The following is an 18,446-nucleotide window of genomic DNA, read 5'->3' as shown; positions in this document are numbered from 1 at the left end:
GCATTGTTTTCCTGCGGGCAAAAACACACTAACCCCACGAAGGTGGACAAAAACAGGGCTGCGAAGGCACCGAAGGGGCTAAAATATGCGCACACCGCTGCTAAATGTTGGTAATTTGTGACTTGGAATGTTTTTCAGCTTCTGTCGTCTGCCTTGGCTGGTTGGCCCGCAAAGTTTTGCGGCAGCGACCTCTTCTAACACGGCACTCGCCCATTTAACGCTTTATGGCATTGGATTTATACTATGCGATACGCGATATGCAAAAAGGCAATTGCATGCAAAGCAGCGGAATTTGCCACAGGAAACTGGAATAAAACGGGGCGGGAATATTGAATTGGCCTGCGGACAATGAAATCAAGTCACCTTTGCTCCTCAGTGCAGGAGAAAATGGAAATAGCACAACTGGTAATATCAAAGGACTGATATATGCGTGTTGAAGCCTTGTATCTATCCCCATTTATTTTTTAAATCCCATCAAGATGTATATATTTATTTCAAAGATACATTTTACTGAAGCTTTTTAATTAATTCTGGTCGGAATACATAAATAATATATAATAATAATATTTGCTATAAAAAATGTTATTAATTTTTTTACTTCTGAATGCTAATCTGATTTGACACATTCTATTTTTGCTATAATGGAGTCATTGTGTTATAGATTTTTTTGTAAACTAAGTTTGACTTGAACTGACTTTTATTTTGAAGCACTCAAAAGTTAATTGCATCCGAAATAAATGACGTAAACAAAGTGACTTTGAGTTAAATTGAATTATGCTTGCAATTTTTCCGTTCAACCCATTCTAAACTCTCGTATTTTCCCCGCTGCACTAAAATGCACTAAATACATTATTGTGAACCCAAGGTTATTTGCACTTTAATTCACAAAAGCTCAGCTGGCCAAAGTTCAACTGAGTTGAAACACTCAATTAAAGCCAACAAATTATCCACTTTTAGTTAGTTTTATCTGAGCGCTTCAGTTTAGTGGAGAGTTTAATCATATCTGGCGCTATTGTCCTACCCGATGCTTGTTTTTTGACCATCCCAGCGAACCCCTTTTGGCCAGGCCAACCTGGGGTGTCCTTAAGCTGGCCGAAGGACTGGGAGCCGGGCTGTGCTTTTATTTACCCCTTTGGCTTTTGCTTTGGCTTATACAAGTGTGGCTCTCTCCCCCCGCCTGCAATCGACCTGCATGTTATTCATGGCTAAACACACACCTGCACACCTTAACCGACCTCAAACCGCGCAAACCCCCACCCCTCGAGCGCTGACCCCTGACCCCTGCGCCATCCAACTGCCAACTGCCAGGCCAACAATTTTCTAAACTCGCGCGCTGCGCACGTAATAAAAAATACGCCAACTTGGGGAAGCTTGTTGAGGGGGTGGAAAATGTTCAGGGGGTGGGGGAGGTGGGTTGGAAAATGGTCGTGGAAAGTGGGCGGAGGCTGACTGGCGCGCTAAGCTGTGCTAAACATTCCCCAAATATATTTTGCAACAGCTCCTCCACACACGAGATAAGCGGCGCACATACCACACCGACCTGAACCTGAACATGAAGATAGTGTGGGTGGAAAAGTGTGTGGGAAAAGCGTATGGAAAACTCGGGGAAAGTGCGGGGTGGCGGGGTGCTTTTGGGCACTAAGAGAGCGCTCAGAGAACACCGAGCACCGAGTACCGAGCAATGAAACTTTTTGCGCCTGAATATTTTTGCAAAACTATTCACAGTTGATTTTTCACCTGATGCTTTTCATCCCTGTGAGTGTGTGAGTGTGCTCTGCACCTGTGTGGGTGAGTGCACCTGCCGCCGTGTCTTTGTGTGAGTGCTTAAAATATTTGAGCGGCATGCACTCCAGGACGAGGAGTCGCCCCAAAAATATCCGACTATCTGGCCAGCAGTGTTCTGGCCTCCTTTTGGGCCCAACTTAAATGCAGCTGCCATGGCAGTTGAATTTTCCGATCGGTTTGCCCTTTTCCAAGGGGTTGGAACCCCCTCAACACCCCCCTGGATTTACAGATTTACTTGTAATTATTCTTCTTCACAATCCGAAAGGAATTCAACCAGGGAAATCCCAGGATGTTTTAATTTGGAAGAGAATAACATGAAATAACAATAGACAAGGCTTGATTTCCCTGGTTAGTAAACTGCATATGAAAGTTAAATTACTCAGTTACTAAGTTTAAAGAGCACTTAATAATACCCTATAATTATAATTATTGTAATAATAGATTTAATGATTATGTCAAAGATTATTATTATAAAATCATAAAAAAACACCAATTGTTAGTATATATTATTATGCTTCTATAAATAAGGAGTGCTATCCTGAAGTTAGGAAATTTTCCAAGCCCAGATAAAAATAATTTTGGGCGCCGTTTGCAACGGAGCCGCTCCTGTATAAACCATCTGCATGCTCGTTCCCATATATCTCATTATAAAAACGACTTTAAGCTCAACTAACCGTGTGCAATTGCAGATACGGTCTTCTGGGAGCCTCTGGATGTGGGAAAACAACGCTGCTCAGCTGCATCGTCGGTCGACGTCGCCTCAATTCTGGCGAGATTTGGGTGCTCGGCGGACGACCCGGATCGCGTGGTTCCGGTGTGCCAGGACCCCGGATTGGCTATATGCCACAGGTGAGTTATTCACCTGCCTTCCTCTTTTCAGTTTTTCACCTGCTAGTTGCTGAATTTTTCATGTGCTTTTTATTACCCCTTGCCAGAGGCGACTAAATTAAATAAACGCAATAAAATGGTGAAAGCACAAAAGAAAACATATACCTTCCCAAAGTTTTAAATGCACCACTCACACAGAGAAGCAGGAAAACTTTTAATTTTCACAATCCATAAGAATAACCCAACTGCACTGCAGTTTGTTTCAGTTCCACAATAGAGATGACACTCTAAAAAGGAAATATTTGCATTATTCATAAACAGAAAAGCTTTACCTATACAAATTTCTCATCTCAAAATATAAAACAGTTATATTATTTTCTTTTACACCCAGATAAGTTATTTTATAATAAAGCTATGTCATAAAGGCTTCAAAAGTTAATTAATTAATTTAAAATCTAAATATGAAGCACACAAGGGGCTATTTTTTAAAACAAAAAGCTATTTTGGCATAAATTCAAGAATATAGATTAGTTTTGTCTGGAAAAAGCCAAATTGACAGCTTTCATAAAACTCTGCTGGGAACTGTGGAGCCATAAACCGGTGAAGCCGGAAAGTGGCCTGGCTTTTTTTGTGAAAATGGTTTATAATGTCCGTATTCCAATTTCGGTTTATTGCAGGAGATAGCCCTTTACGGCGAGTTCACGATGCGAGAGACCTTAATCTACTTCGGCATCATTTCGGCGATGCCCAAAGGCGACATCGAGGATCGCACAGAATTCCTGCTCAAATTGCTCAATTTGCCAAATGCCTCCAAATTTGTCAAGAATTTGAGTGGCGGCCAGCAGCGTCGAGTGAGTCTTGCCGTGGCCCTGCTCCATGAGCCAGAGCTCCTCATCCTGGACGAGCCCACGGTGGGCGTGGACCCCGTTTTGCGACAGAGGTGAGTCTGGGACCTAATGGTCGCTACACAGAAAAAAAAACTATAAATACCTTAGGCCATTAAATAATGTAAAATATATTAATTATATAAAATTACTTAAAAAAAAAAGAATATTTTTCTGTGTAGCTCAGGCGACACTTTGTATTGTAAAAAATGAAGTGTAAATTCCTGGCAATTTTCATGAATACTCCCCTGTATTTATCTGTATGACAACTGATTAACTCTTTATCTCGTTGATTACAGCATCTGGGATCATTTGGTGGACATTACGAAGAATGGTCACACGACTGTGATAATCACCACGCATTACATCGACGAGTGTGCCCAGGCGCATATGGTAAGTAGCAGGAGATTTCATTTCACTTTCCGGGGAAGTGATAGGATATAAGGGGGCTTTCGGCTACGAAGGAACCAAGCCAAGTGTCAATGGCTCTTGGCGCCCACGCATTGTTCGTGGCCTGGTGATTTATGGCCAGCCGGCTGGCACATCCATGTGTAATATGCGGCGTATGAGCAATATTATGCTGCCACTGCCAAGGTGAAAGTTCAGCTATCAGCTCCGCCGGGCGCTGTCAACGTGCGGCACTAAGTGCTTCCGCCTGCCCCCTGGCAAATTTGTATCCTGCGAGCTGCAACAAATCCGGGTCCTGTCCAAAAAAATGGAAAAATGAATGGCTAAAAGAGGGAAGTCGAGTGGCGGAGTAGAGTAGAATATTACTGGCTGCTGTCTCCTCTGTTGACCCATGGCCATGGCACGATTTACGAGGCATTTCCGAGCGAGACACATTGCAGATATTTACTTCAGATTTATTTATGCCACCGCCAGCGAAACAGATGAGTTCGGCATAGGGAAATATAACTGCGCTAGTCACTTAATGCGTGCAGCAAACAATGAACTCGGCCGTTCTCAGGCTGGGAGAAAAAATTCAAGAATAAATCGTGACAAAGCTCGCAAACAAACGCCCATCACAATGGACAGTCGGATAGACAGATAGATACACGGGCTGAGATTCAGATACTTGGCAACACGCACAGGATATGCACACATAAAACAAACAGAATCCTTGCTCAGGGACACGCAAGCTCAAGTGGAGTGTGAGATGAGATGAGATGGTTGAATATATCAATGACAACACTCTGGAAAAGATTGATGTGGGGAGCGGCCAAGGAAGTGTGAATTGGGCCGGAGATCGACACTTGAGACACTCCACAGGAAGGCGCGTTTAAAGTGATTGATTGGGCGCAGGAAAATATTCATCAAAATGCATGACTTTAGTGGGTTTTTATTATTACAAAATATTTTACAATATTTATCATCCCACGATTAAAATCTAATACTAAAATTTCACCGACTTGGTGACAGAATCTTACAAAATTTAAAAATGTGCCTATTGAAGACTCAAAAATGTAAGCCCCATAACGTAGCCCTTAAAACTCGTTATTTTTGATGTCAGAATGCTTATATTTGGCGGAATGATGAATGTCATACCTCGTTCTTCTCGTGATTTAATTTCCAATCCATTGGCGTTCAAACCTGGAAATGTTACATTATTGACATTTTTCGCAAAAAAAAAAATGCATAAACTGGTCAAAAAATAAATTTTCCTTAAAATGATAGGAATCGTTAGCATAGGAAGCAAGCTGCTCAAAACAGTCGGCCTTTTATTTGTACGCCTTCATTTGGCTAAGTTACGATTGAAAAACCGCGTAAAAAAAGAGTATTTTTGACTAAAATTGGAATCCCATTATTTAGCGCTAAAAAATTAGTTTTTTGGCTATCATTATGCCAATAGTTGTTGGAATGAGGAATGCCATACCTCGTACGTCTCGTGGTTGAATTTCCAAACCATTGGCGTTCAAACCTGGAAATGTTAAATTTTTGCCGTTTTTCGCATAAAAACATGATGTAACCCCTTACAAAAAATGCGAAAATTGGTCAAAAAATAAATTTTCCTTAAAGTGGTGGGAATTGTTAGCATGGGTAGCAAGCTGCTCAAAACAGTCGCCCTTTAAGCTGTACGCCTTCATTTGGCCAAGTATCGATCGACAAACCAATATAAATATGAGTACCTTTTTTTTGGGTAAAGGTTTTATATTCGTTTTAATATTGTTAAATGTTTCCATTCATGCTTTAATATTAAGTAAATGATTAGGCTTGCCATGGTTATCCGTATATTGATTATAAAGAAATCATTGCCACAAGGCTACAAATGATTGATTGGTTGCCAGAATTTATTAATCGACCGTATTTACGAGAAGTATTTATTATTAAACCATATTTCACTGAATCGCTTTAAATGCCGTTTATTAATACATAATAGGGAGACCTTTGGTTCTGCTTCCCGTAATACCGAAACAATCATCCAGTCCTGCGGACTTGAGCCCCATAACCCCACTTGACCCCCAAGGACATTCAGGGTGTTAAATGGCTCACATGCTGAGCGGCTGCCAGCAATTGACAACACGTTTTCGCCACCCCCAGACAGGCCACCCAAAACCCTTTGAAAATCCAACCAACCCACTTGATCTGCCGAACGGGAATCCGTTGTCACACCGTCGTGCCGCCAAAAGTCATTGCGGTAAAGAGTTATGGCCAATAAACAAAATCACTGGCAGGAATAGAAAACTCGCCTTTGTTTGCGGGCAATCGACATTTAGCATTTGGCACTTGGGAATCGCACTGGGATTGGGTGTCAACCAAAACAACAATCGACCGACTCGCTTTGCTAGTCCATAAAACCAGGCACAAGGATCGGAAACGAAGCAACCTGGCCAAGTTAATCCGAGCGTCAGGCGCTGAAATGTGAATTTAATGCGAATTGTTAGACCAAATTTATGGTTTATGGGTTCTATAAAAAACCAACTTGCGGAAGAAGTTCCCATCCTGCGGCCTTATATGCAAAGCCCATGGGACCACGACCACGACCACACCGAGCGGAATGAGGAGCGGAAGTAGAAGTTGTTGTGTCTGTGTAACTTCTGGTGACAGTGTTTAATTGCTCATATTGAACACGTGTTGGCCTCGCAGCTGAGCTCAAATGGAACAGCAAGCGGGTCTCAGCTAGATTGTGCACGCCTCAGCTGGCTGATGTACAAAGAGAGAAAAAATGGTCGAATTTTAAGTAAGTTTTATATGGTTATTATGAAGAATGCCAATGTTGCATGATTTTTTACTTTACTTACCATCCAAATAATTTTAAAAAATACCTTTAAAAATATTTGCCGGATAAAATATAGAATATATTGTATTGCTATTAAAAATATTAAAATAATAGTAATAAATAAAGAGCCATAATTAAATGTCACATCAAACTGTGAACATGAGAATGTGTAATGTAAAATATAAATATTTTTGAAATAGTAAAGTAACTATAAACAAACCGTTTTATAGTAGTTGTATACTTTTTTCGGTGTACTGGTATTATGGCCAGCAGCAAATTGCTTTTTCAGCTTTGTCACTTTTTCGTGGCACGCTTTGCTTTCGGCCCGGCCAGCTCAAGTCGAGTCCTGGCCCGGAGAAGTGGACGAGTCTTCAGTCCAACTTGGCCCAAGGTAGTATCTGCACATATTTTTCGACAATTCCGCACGTCACGAGGAGTTGACCGTAGAGTTTTTCTGCTGGACTGCCTTGTGTATTCTGTTTTTTCTCGCCGTCTTTGTTTTTGTACGGCTGTTTTTTCTGTTGAGTCAACGGAATTGCGTGTCCAAAATGGGATTCCCTCGGCCAATATCTGCTAAAGTAGAGCTCAATGCAGCTCAGTCGCAGACGGACACATAAATTTAACTGCCCTAGAGCCTGATTGAGTGAGCCACTTCAATTGGCACCTACAAACACACCAACATGCCACTTGATCTATATATTCCCCCAACCAAACCACCTCAAAAGCTCAAAAGCATTAAAGTGATTATTGCCTGCTGGCAATTTATAAGCTGAAAATTCATGCGGCAATAAAAATTATATGCAGCATGGCGGCAAAAACAGCTATTAGTTTTTCTGATTCCACTGCTGCGGAGAGGATGCACTCAAACAAAAGCAGGGGCATTAAACATAATCGTAAAATGCATTTACGACTGCAGCCCAGAGTGTTGTTAAAACTTTGCCGTGCTTAAATTCGGTTATTGTTATTTGTATGGTGCAGCGATTAAAAGTTTTATTTTAATTGAAAAATATTTATGGACATTAAAAATTTGTACGTGTCTGCCGGTGTGCGATCGAGAATATTCTGTGCAAATGCGGCAAATGCCGTTTCTACTGCACCGTCTTCACAATGGACCAGAAATGTTGATGCGATTATCAAGTTTAATGTGCGAAAATAAAGATATTAAAAAGAGGATTATTTATTACAAAAATATGCTGCACTTTGGCATTGAGATGTTTTTATTTTGCTGAAGAGCGGTCGTGTAAGCTGGGAAAATAGGCCACAAAAGGATTTAGTTACTGTGGCAAAAGCAAATTTACTCTTCAATGCTTGATGCTTTTTATACTATTTTGTGTGAAAAGAGGAAGTTAATAACAATAACAGTTTTGCATTGGCATCAGTGGAATATTATCTATTAAATCAAAATCAACTTTAAATTTCTACGCCATGGTTTACCTTAGCTATTTAAATATATAAAACTTGCTGTAGAAAACAACACGAAATGCTTCTTTGCTCCTTTTTTGTTCAAAGTACAAATTATAATTGCATAAAAATGTTTTTACGTGTTATAAAAAATCCTTGGAAATTGTAACACCTTTCTTACAAAATTTAAAACCTATTTTTCGTAGAAATACAATATTTTGACTAATTTTGTTGCAATACACCTCTGATGACAGTGGAACCCACATCAAAGTATGCTCCGGATTATGTCAAGCGTCAACGCCTGCATGTTGTCTGTATAAGCCTTATATCAGCCATATAACCGCCCGAACTCCGACCCCAACCCATGTCCCAACCACGAGGTCAACCAACTCGGCCCACACAACAGAATCTCGAATGGCTTCCAGTCTCTCGCTCCTAACAAAGTGCAGCGCTTCACTTTTTTTTGACAGACAGTGCTCCCCAAATTTAATGTCAGCGCTGGAGCCTTTGCCTTTTGGCTCAGGGGAAATTGTTGGCTCGCCCAAAAAAACCCATAAAGCGTAGGAAAAAAGAAAGTAGCTAAAACAAAAATAAAAGATAGAAAAACCAGGACAAAAAGTAGAGAATCGCGTATACGCCACATGGCCACACAGCGAAGACAGAGGGGCGGGTCTTCGCCTACGACTGTCCCCAGTTGTACATGCAGCACTTTCTGCTCTAATAAATGAAATCAGGGAGCGTAACATTATGTGATGGATATATTGTTACGAGTGCTCTACTTCAGCATTTCAGCATTTACTGGGGGGCAGCCGAACCCCCGAATTCCCTCCTGGGCGCGCCTTTAATAGTTGATATTGTTGCATTTCCCCCGTATTGCTGCCGTTTTTCCGTTTTTTATCCTTATTGTTTGTCGCGTAATTTTCCGCATGTTGCCTTCGAGCAGCCAGCACAAAAAGCAAAGGCAGCCAGCACAACCGAAATGCAAATGGACAGTTGAATAATTGCTAAAGCTGATGAGTGACAGGAGATACACAATAACCAAGAAAAAATAACATTACCAACTGGTTTTCCACTGCCTGACGAAGTGTTGATGTGTTTCAGCCAACCACTTTGATTGCCACTTTAATGCCGCGTTGCACGTGGCGTGTTATAAGGCATTAAGCGGCAAGAATAAAATTCACAGAAAATAAAAAATATATAAATAAATATTCAGAAGCAAGTATAAATATTTTAAACAATACATATTTTTAAAATATTTATTAAAATGTTTATTAAGAACAGCTTATTAATTTCAAATACCTACATCCACTTTTATATTCTTATTTATCCAAATGTTATTGATAAGATACTACGAATATCTTACGAATTTATAATGAAAATCTTCAATCAGTCTCATGTTTAAAAGAACTCAGATCCTATGTAAATTTGGGAAATTTCAGATGAACACCCAAGATTTATTTGGCTAGCCCCCGCCGCATATATTCTAGAATAAATTCCGAGCTCGCCCACTTCCAGTAAATGCCACCTACGAACCCAGCCATAAATATCATGTGCATTTTTCAATTTCCTCTGCGTGCCGGGGAACGAGGCAAACGGAAAATTATTTATGGCATGCAAAATTGCCGGCCATAATAATGCATATCACATAGTTGGCCAATAAAATTACAATTGGCTGCCTGGCCAGGAAGACCGTAATTTAGTTTGCCATTGCAATTCAATTAAGACGTTAATTGGCCCTGAGAAGTCGAAAAGACAGTCGACAGTGGAGAGTCGAGGGTCGCCGGTCGATGGTCGCCATTCGAATTGGCCAAACACAACAGCTCTGGGGGAAATGGCCGATTTCCTAGCTGGCCAAAATCAGGAGCCGAACGAAGCCAAATCAAGTGGCAAAAGTTTGCTAACTAGCAGAGTGTGTGTGGTTTATTTAGCATAGAACTTGCCTGTGCAGTCGGAAAAGTATCCCCCCTTATTTTTGCCACCCGGAAAATCGAGACAGGAGCAGCCCACTCATGTGCATGCCTAATGAAGCCATCTATTTCGTGTGGAATTGATGAACAGGCAGCGTCTTCTTGATGGGAAAATCCTCGAGCTGGCGGCAAACTTTTCCCTTCAGTCTGCAGAAGGGCTAAGGGGATGACGGCTGGTCATGTACGGACACAGAAATCAATTAACTTAATTTCCGCACGTTGCGTGAACAAGGGATTACGCCGAACATGGGAGTCGATAAAACTTCATCGAGACTTCCACATTCACATCCAGATCCACATCCTCAACAACAACAGGATCAGGAACAGGATGTGCATGGAGGGCGTAAACTTTGACAAAGATTCTGGGGAGCGGACATGGACAAGGACAAGGACGACTGGCAAGTCGCATCAAAGTCGAAAAGTTTAATTGGCTTGGCGACACTTTGCCAGAGCACGCTCCAAATCAATTGACTGACAAAACAGTGATGTCACACAAATCTATTTCCACTTAATTTCGAAGTTGCGCAGATGTCGTAGTGGGTATTTAAATAAAAAAGTTTGGAATGAGAGCGAGAGGTTTTTAAATTATAAAGAGAAAAATGAAAGGTATATCAAATGGAACGTTAAACTCTGATATTTTAAGAAAATCAATAGAAAAGTTTTTGCTTTGCCAGATTTTTTTTTCTTGAGGCTACAAATAACTGACGCTGTTTTTTTTTAAGATTTTATTTTACATTGACTCCCAGAATATTTTCTAATAATCTATTCTTCATTTTAGATTGGTCTTTTGCGTGGTGGAAAAATGCTGGCAGAAGAATCCCCGGGTTATCTACGACAGCAATATAACGCCGACTCTCTGGAGGATGTTTTCCTGAAGCTCTCCGTTTTGCAGAACATGGGAAAACGCCGACGATCGTCGATAGCTCAGGAAATTGTGGAACAAGTTACGGTGCCGGCGATCTCCAATCCCGCCTTGGACATGTCGGATGAGCAGCATGCCGCCGAAATTTCGGGAGAATTTGGAGATAATATTTCCATGTCCTCGGCTGCCCGAGATCCGATCAGTACAACCGCCCCCGCAGCTCCGCCGCTGCCTCCTCCTCAGGAGACACCCACATCCTTCTGGTACAACCTCCATGTGATGCAGTCCCATCACCTGCACGCCCTCATCTGGAAGAACTTCTTGTGGATGATGCGCAACGTAGGGTGAGTACTAGGGCTTAGAAAAGCACTGACATTATCCACACACAAAATCAAGTATAGAAGAAATTGGCTAACATTTGATTTAATAATAATCCAATCAAACCAATCATAGTCCAAAGGATATTACCGTAATTTTCAACAATCTATATAGATTAGAGAACTGATGTTTTTAAAAGTATTAATTAATTATGACAGGTTCCGTTATGGATTGGTTGGTCATTTTTTAATCAACAATATTACCCTCCCATGACAAATATTTAGCTTGATTTAATACTAGTTGTTCAATGGATAGATTATTCAAAAGCAAGACTAAAATTTCAAGTGTGGTAGGCAATTTATATGTGCACCCCTTACTAAAACCCAGTTCATATTACTTGGACTACATAGTAATAAGCTAATACTCGTCCCACTTCAACTCATCAATTGTAAAACAACTTTGGGTTATTTTCCGCAGGGTGATGCTGTTCATCGTGGGCCTGCCGGTGGTGCAGATACTGCTCTTCTGCTACGCCATCGGCCATGATCCCACTGGCCTCAAATTGGCCGTGGCGAATCACGAGATGTCGGGGGAAATGATTATGGAACAATTCTGTCCAGTGCACACCGGATGCAATCAGACGATGCTGAGCTGCCGTTATCTCGATATGCTGGTCAAGAACAAGAGCATGGTTGTGGTGAGTGCAATGCAAATTACCTACTCGAGTTCGCCCCCTCATCATCCCCCGGGGGCAGAAGGACATGGACAGAGGCTGGAAATGGGAAAGGGGGTTTTGAGGATGCGGATGGGGCAGTGGCAGATGCAGTTGCAGAAGCAGCAGTGGCAGATGCAACTCCCAGCCCGGGGGTGCAATATCAGCTGTCACTGGCTTTTCGGTTAAATTGTGCAGTGCGAACTTTACAATAACCACTCATGTGGCTTATATTCAGGGGCCCCGATCACCAGTACGCACGCCCTCTGCTGGCCGCTCCTGTAATTTATTTCAATTTGTGTGGACAGCCGAGTGGCTCCCCCTGTTGGGCGGGCAGACTGCTGGGGGAGCTGCCCGGTCTTCAATCTACTGCACACATCATTTCGCCCTGCCGCACTCCTAAATCACCCCTCCACATACTTGCCTTTGTCTTGGCCACGTTGCCGATGCCGGCTATGCTAACTTGGCTATTTAGTGGCTGAATGTCTGTTATAATAGGAGTCTAGTTAAATATTACTCTATGTACTCTGTTATTTCTTATTTAATTAGGAATACAATTCCCTAGATTATGGTATCAGATTAGTAAAATTCTATTGAAATGAACCATTTAAGAGAAGACGATTTTATTATTTTGAAGGAACTTAACATGGTATGGTATCCCTAAAATTGTTAGAAACTACGAAGTAAAAAAGTATAGTAGTAATTTAAGTGAAATCTACATTGCTTGTCACTTAGCAAAATATCACATTTCAACTTTAAAATAATCCTAATATTACAGAGTTCAGTTTCAAGTCTAGTATCCTAATCAAATGTAATCCTATCTATATTTTATTACTGTTTCTTGAAAAAATTCTAATAAGACTAAAGTTAGATGTTACTCTAGAAAAAATCGGATCCTTATAAATGTATCCCCTACAATTTTAGTATTATACACATTATTATTTTTTTGGCTACTGTTTCTTGACCAATTGGGGCAACTCTGCTCCTTGTTCGATGCAAAATGAAGAGGATGCTGCCTCCGATTGGGCCGTTGCCCTTGGTGTTGGCGAACACAAATTACAGCTGCTTATCTTTGGCACAGCAACAACAGGCCGAGTCGAGTCGACTGTCGGCCAGTCGGTCGAGATCATCAATAAATTTACTGCCCTGCCATGGGCGGCGATGGCCAGGAATAGTGGGCCAGAACCGAACTGAACAGAATAGGGCAGAATTACGGAGGCCAAGGAAAGCCGCTTGTGGCAATTTATTGCAAATTACGCTTCAAAAACAAAGTCGCTTTTGTTGCCTAATTTGAGTTTCGTTTCGGTTCGAGGACTCCGGTCCCGACGAGTCCTGGCTTACGATTTCATGCATTTTACATTAGACACTATAATAAGCGTAATAACAATAAAGTAGCGCCGGTGGCATGGGTATTTTTACGATTAGTTTCCACAGCATTCATGCAAAATTGAAACTTATTAACTGGCTGGCTGTAAACCTCTGGTATTCCTCTTCCTAACCATTTTCCCGAATCCCTTTCCTCATTCATCTCCGTTTCGCTGAAAGACAATAAAACAAAATCAGCATTGAGATCTCAATGTCCCATCAAATTATCCCGCCAACAGACCGTGACCTCCTAAACTTTTTCGAATTTCCAAATAACAATATAATAAGGACCGCAATAATAAGGCCAGCAACCGTCCGCATGCCTCAACTGGCAATTTGCGAGGAAAACTTTTTACCTTTTGGAAATTGAAAAGCATCCCCCAACCGCCGGCTATCAGACTAAATTTGTATAACTTTGGACGAAAATAAGGGAAAACGGTGAAAAAATAATACGCGGCCGTGTATCTTTAGGCCGCATCAAAAGACCCAGAACTACGAGAAGAAGAAGGAGAGGAGGCCAAGTTAATTTTGGTCAATGAACAGCATATCAACGTGCCATCAGCACTTGGCCAAAACCCCGTCCCTGCCTCGGCTCACCTTTTAAAAATCCTGGATAGAGGATGGAGCTGCAGGCGAACCCCTAGGGCGGGTCAAAGAAATTTGAATATTCTCCTTGTATTGACGGCACAGCGCTTCGTGCTTTTCAATACCACTTTTGCCAACCACGTAGTTGAAGGAAAACTTGGGAGGAGTTCTATGTCTTTATCTGAAAGACTTGAAAATTAGAAGAACCGTAGATAAAAACGAAATACAAATTAAATTTCGATTAGGAACTTATCTCCTTAATAATAATTTGAAGAAAAATCAAATAGGAAACAATTTTATGAGGGAAAACTACAAGCAAAATTTGAGATTTTTATTTATATAAAACCTAAATATTTTCCAAAATGTTTACGCAGTAACTCAAATTTTCTTTGAAACTAAGGATGTTTGTTATATATTTTGATCTCTTGACCAAAAGTCCCCAAAGCTAAATCTGTCCCTTCATTTTTTCGTCCTTTTTTCCTTGTGGTTTTGTGTTTTCCAGATCAAACGCATTTCCTTTACCCTTGTCTTAAAGGCACAAAAGTTGTCCTTTGCTTTTGGGGGTGAGGCTTCCCAATTTTATAAAGGCAGCTTCCTGAATGGTTGGAGTAATAATTTTGCAAACTTGCCTTTCGGCTGAAAAGCCCAAAAAAAGGAGTTTTAATCTATGGGAAAATTGAAAAGCATATTGTGGTCAGCCGATGTCGTTGCTTCTAATTAAAAGTTCATTAAGCATGACAATGTGGCTCATTAGTGAAAAGGAGTGCCTGGCAAATTTCATGGTTTTTGGTGCAGCAGAAAGGCTAAGAAAGTCTAGTAGGGAAACGATTATATGGGGGAAAACATATCTAATAATAAAATTAAATAATTTTTATATCAGAAATTTTAATATATACATTTGAAATGCATTTCATGCCTTCTAGACATTTATGTCAATTTATTTTAATCAAGAACCCAGATTACCTCCAGCTAACAATCCCCTTTGACTACGCTTCTGATGGCACTTGATTAGCGACAAGCTTTTACTTGAAGAAAGTGCTCGAAAGTGCTTCCCTAGCTGGCTTTCTTTCTTTTTTTTTATCCAGCAGCCAGGAAGATTTTATGAGGCAAGTTAAGGCAAAGTCGAAACAAAAATTGCCAAGGTAGCTGAGGAAAGTTTTTCTCTAGCTCCTTTCGAGCTCATTTGCGTCGAGCTTCTGACCAAGTTGACTTCATTTGCGCATAGTTTGTGGCTCAAGTTTGTCATAAACAATGTTGAAGTTGGGGTTAAATAGAAGCATAAAAGTTGTTCAGGGCCTGCAATTTGATTGTCTGTAGTCATGGCTCTTCACATTATAATTTATTCCGATTCCCAAGTGTAAAGCTGGCCAGTATTTCGACTTCAGGTGTTCTGGGGACTCAAATCCAATCTGGGCAACATAGTTTAGGCCAAAACACTCACGCACACACCCCTCTTTCTGGGCCATCAAATCTAATGAGGCCAATTAAACCGCACATCCCAAAATCGGGGAATATGTGTGTGTGCGGCCAAGACGGCAATTGCGTAAATTTCACGCCTGTTTGCGGGGCCTCCATCCTTGTGCCATTTGCGTTTAAATAACTGCAGATCGAAGCCGCAAAATTGCCCGAACTAAGCCCAAATAGGAATGCCAATACACGTAGTCTGGGTTTTGTGGCCAGGATTGTAGGACCCACACATAAGTGAGTGGCGAAAGTTTAGGCAAAGTTTTACGCCCCTCAAAGTTGGAAGTTCGAAGGCAACTTAATAAATGTGTGAGCACTTGCCGGAACTAGCTGAAGATCCCTGGATCTGCTCCACTTTCTCGCTTCATTATTTATTTCACAGCCAAATGAAATTGTTACAGATAACACAAACATATTGTTGACAAAACGGGGAAAACAGGGAAAACAGCGAACAGGGTCCGCAAAAAAGTAGGCAACGCAATGAAAACGCCTCTCCTTTGTTTGTTGATTTGTTTGCCTCGCTGAATTTATCGCCTGGCGCAAAGTACGCACATTAATTACGGGGAGTTACTTTTATTGTTGCTACAAGGGAGCAGTACAGTGCGGAACATAACAGCACGCCCCACATGCAGCAAACAATGCGACAGGAAATGAAGCGGGACGCACAAAGAGACAGCTCACAAAGCTGCCAAGAAAGGAAGTGCCGTGGGCCGGCATCCTGACTACCCCGAATACTGGGTCCTGGATCCACGGATCCCTGGTTCCCTGGAACACCCCGACTTCCCGACTGCCGATTCCTGGAATCGCGACATGCGTGGCTCAATAATTCAGCGGCTCCGATTTTAATTGCACAGCAACGGCGAAAACAATACCCAGTCGTTTGACATCTGTCTGGCAGGTGCAATGACTTTTTAAGCTAATTGAATGAGCATTTGATTGACTGCTGGGACTTACCTTCTCGGGTTTCCCAGACGACCCGAAAACATTAAAACATTTTTAGATTCCGAGAATTTTATGAAATTTAATATATATTTAGCACAAGACTATTAAAAAATATTGATTAAATATTGATGATTTTTATTTTTGTAGAAATATGTGAACGACGATGAGACGGCCTACGAAGAAGTAAGGAAAGGCAAAGCCTGGGCGGCTCTAGTGATCCAACCGAATTATACCGCTTCGCTGATGGAACGTGTAGAAGATGGTCGTTATGCAGAAGATGGCACCATTGAATCCTCCGATTTGGCAGTACGAATGGATTGGTCTAGTAAGTATAACTAAAATTTCAATAAATAAATTCAGGAAACTAAAAATATCCATATTCCTCCTAGACCAACAAATCTCCCAGTTGCTGTACCGCGATCTCCAGTACACCTTCTTTAACTTTGTGGGTGATATGTTGACCGACTGTGATTTTAATCCAAAACTGGGACGTGTACCCGTGGACTTCCAGGACCCCGTCTACGGCTATCGTAATCCCAACTTCACGGACTTTGCTGCCCCGGGCGTTATCCTGACCATTATCTTCTTCTTGGCCGTGGCTGTTACCTCGGGAGCTATGTTGATCGACCGGAATGAGGGAATGTTGGAGCGGTGTTTAGTGGCTGGGATTACAGGTCCTGAGATCCTTCTTTCCCAGGTGGTCACTCAGTTTACGGTGATGCTGAGTCAGACCATCTTCGTCCTGATAGTTAGCTTTTATTTCTTTGAACTGACTTTGGTGGGTAATATTTGGTTAGTAGTGGCCCTTTGCATCCTGAATGGACTGTGCGGCATGAGCTTTGGATTCGTTATTTCCTGTGCCGTGGATACGGAGAGAACTGCGACGTATGTGGCTATGGGTTCCTTCCTGCCCATCGTCATGTTGTGTGGCATTATCTGGCCCATCGAGGGCATGTTCCCGCTGCTGCAGTTCTTCACAGCTTTCCTGCCCCTCACAAAACCCACGGAATCCATGAGATCCATCTTGCAGCGCGGCTGGGGTATCGACAATCCCGTCGTTTACAATGGCTTTATTTCTATTTCGGCCTGGGTTCTGGTATTCCTCGTTCTTACCATCCTACTGCTCAAGTTCAAGAAGGGTTAAGGCCTCATTCTGGGTTTATCTAAGACAGGAAAAAATGTGATGATACATTGGAAGTCAAATATCTATGAAATGAAAGTCAAAATTGTATATTTCCCTAACCTAAAGCCTTAGCTTAGCTTTGTTTCCCCAAATTTTCCTATCTCCAATATCACAATTTTCCTGCGCCCATTTCTTATGATTTTACTAGGTTTTAAGGGTAGACCTACGCTCTCTTAGCCAGTAACTAGTACTTAGTCATAGCCCTCCTCCACTGGCAAATAGGTTCCGGATCACCACTACCATTAAGTATGGAAATTGTTGTGCCTTGTAGATTAAGCCTTTCCATTTCATCATACACTTTCATAACAACCATTCACACCACAAAAGTCGACATCGAAACATTCTATTTATGTTGTAAGCTTGTGAACGAAAATTCGAAAAGTTTGAATAAATTGATAGAAAAACTTTGCCGAGATTTACCTCAGGAATTATTGCAGAAAGCTTTGCTTTCGGTAATTGTGATTTATTCACATAGGAGGGAAGGCCATGTGATTGCTCTGATTGCACCTGGTAAGTCGATGAGTCGGTGAGCAAACTGGGCGAATTTTCCGGACTCCGGACTTTTGGACTTCGGACTGAAAGGCAGACAAAGTTGCTGCATTGTCGAAGTTGGTGCCAAGTGGTCCTGTGGTCCCTTCAATCAGTCATTGGTTTTGCCAATATTTATTTACCAAGTATCTGCAATCAAAGACCTCTAAAAGAAAGGACCCTGGAGTTCCACTTTGCACTCCGGACATTATGCGAGGATGGGGCCTCCCGATGGGCGGGGATGGAATGTCATGGTGGCTCGTTTTCGACACATTTCACATTTTGTGGCAAAATCAATTAAACCGGAAATGCATGTAGACCATGACTGAGTGGGTGAGTGGGTGAGTGGGTGGGTGGCTGGGTGCCTAGGTGGTCGCCACACGTGCAGCGACGGGTGGGCGGTAT

The 18,446-nt window shown here is 41.7% G+C and overlaps 1 protein-coding gene across 3 annotated transcripts in view; it reads left to right on the top strand.

Annotated features, from left to right (window-relative positions):
• Positions 1-17,928, top strand: part of osy (ABC transporter oskyddad) — a 51,263-nt gene extending 33,335 nt beyond the window's left edge. For all 3 annotated transcript variants that reach the window (XM_065865293.2, XM_065865292.2, XM_065865294.2), the window contains 7 exons: positions 2,475-2,634; positions 3,291-3,553; positions 3,797-3,890; positions 10,861-11,288; positions 11,740-11,959; positions 16,478-16,655; positions 16,720-17,928. In XM_065865293.2, coding sequence (XP_065721365.2) covers positions 2,475-2,634; positions 3,291-3,553; positions 3,797-3,890; positions 10,861-11,288; positions 11,740-11,959; positions 16,478-16,655; positions 16,720-17,474 — 2,098 coding nt within the window. In that variant the 3' untranslated portion in view covers positions 17,475-17,928. The remainder of the gene's footprint in view (positions 1-2,474; positions 2,635-3,290; positions 3,554-3,796; positions 3,891-10,860; positions 11,289-11,739; positions 11,960-16,477; positions 16,656-16,719) is intronic.
• The last annotated feature ends 518 nt before the right edge of the window (positions 17,929-18,446 follow it).

This window comes from Drosophila suzukii, chromosome 3, assembly GCF_043229965.1.
Source record: "Drosophila suzukii chromosome 3, CBGP_Dsuzu_IsoJpt1.0, whole genome shotgun sequence".
Taxonomy (NCBI): domain Eukaryota; kingdom Metazoa; phylum Arthropoda; class Insecta; order Diptera; family Drosophilidae; genus Drosophila; species Drosophila suzukii.
The sequence above is the reverse complement of the archived record's forward strand: the minus strand, read 5'-3'. Positions and strand labels throughout refer to the sequence as shown.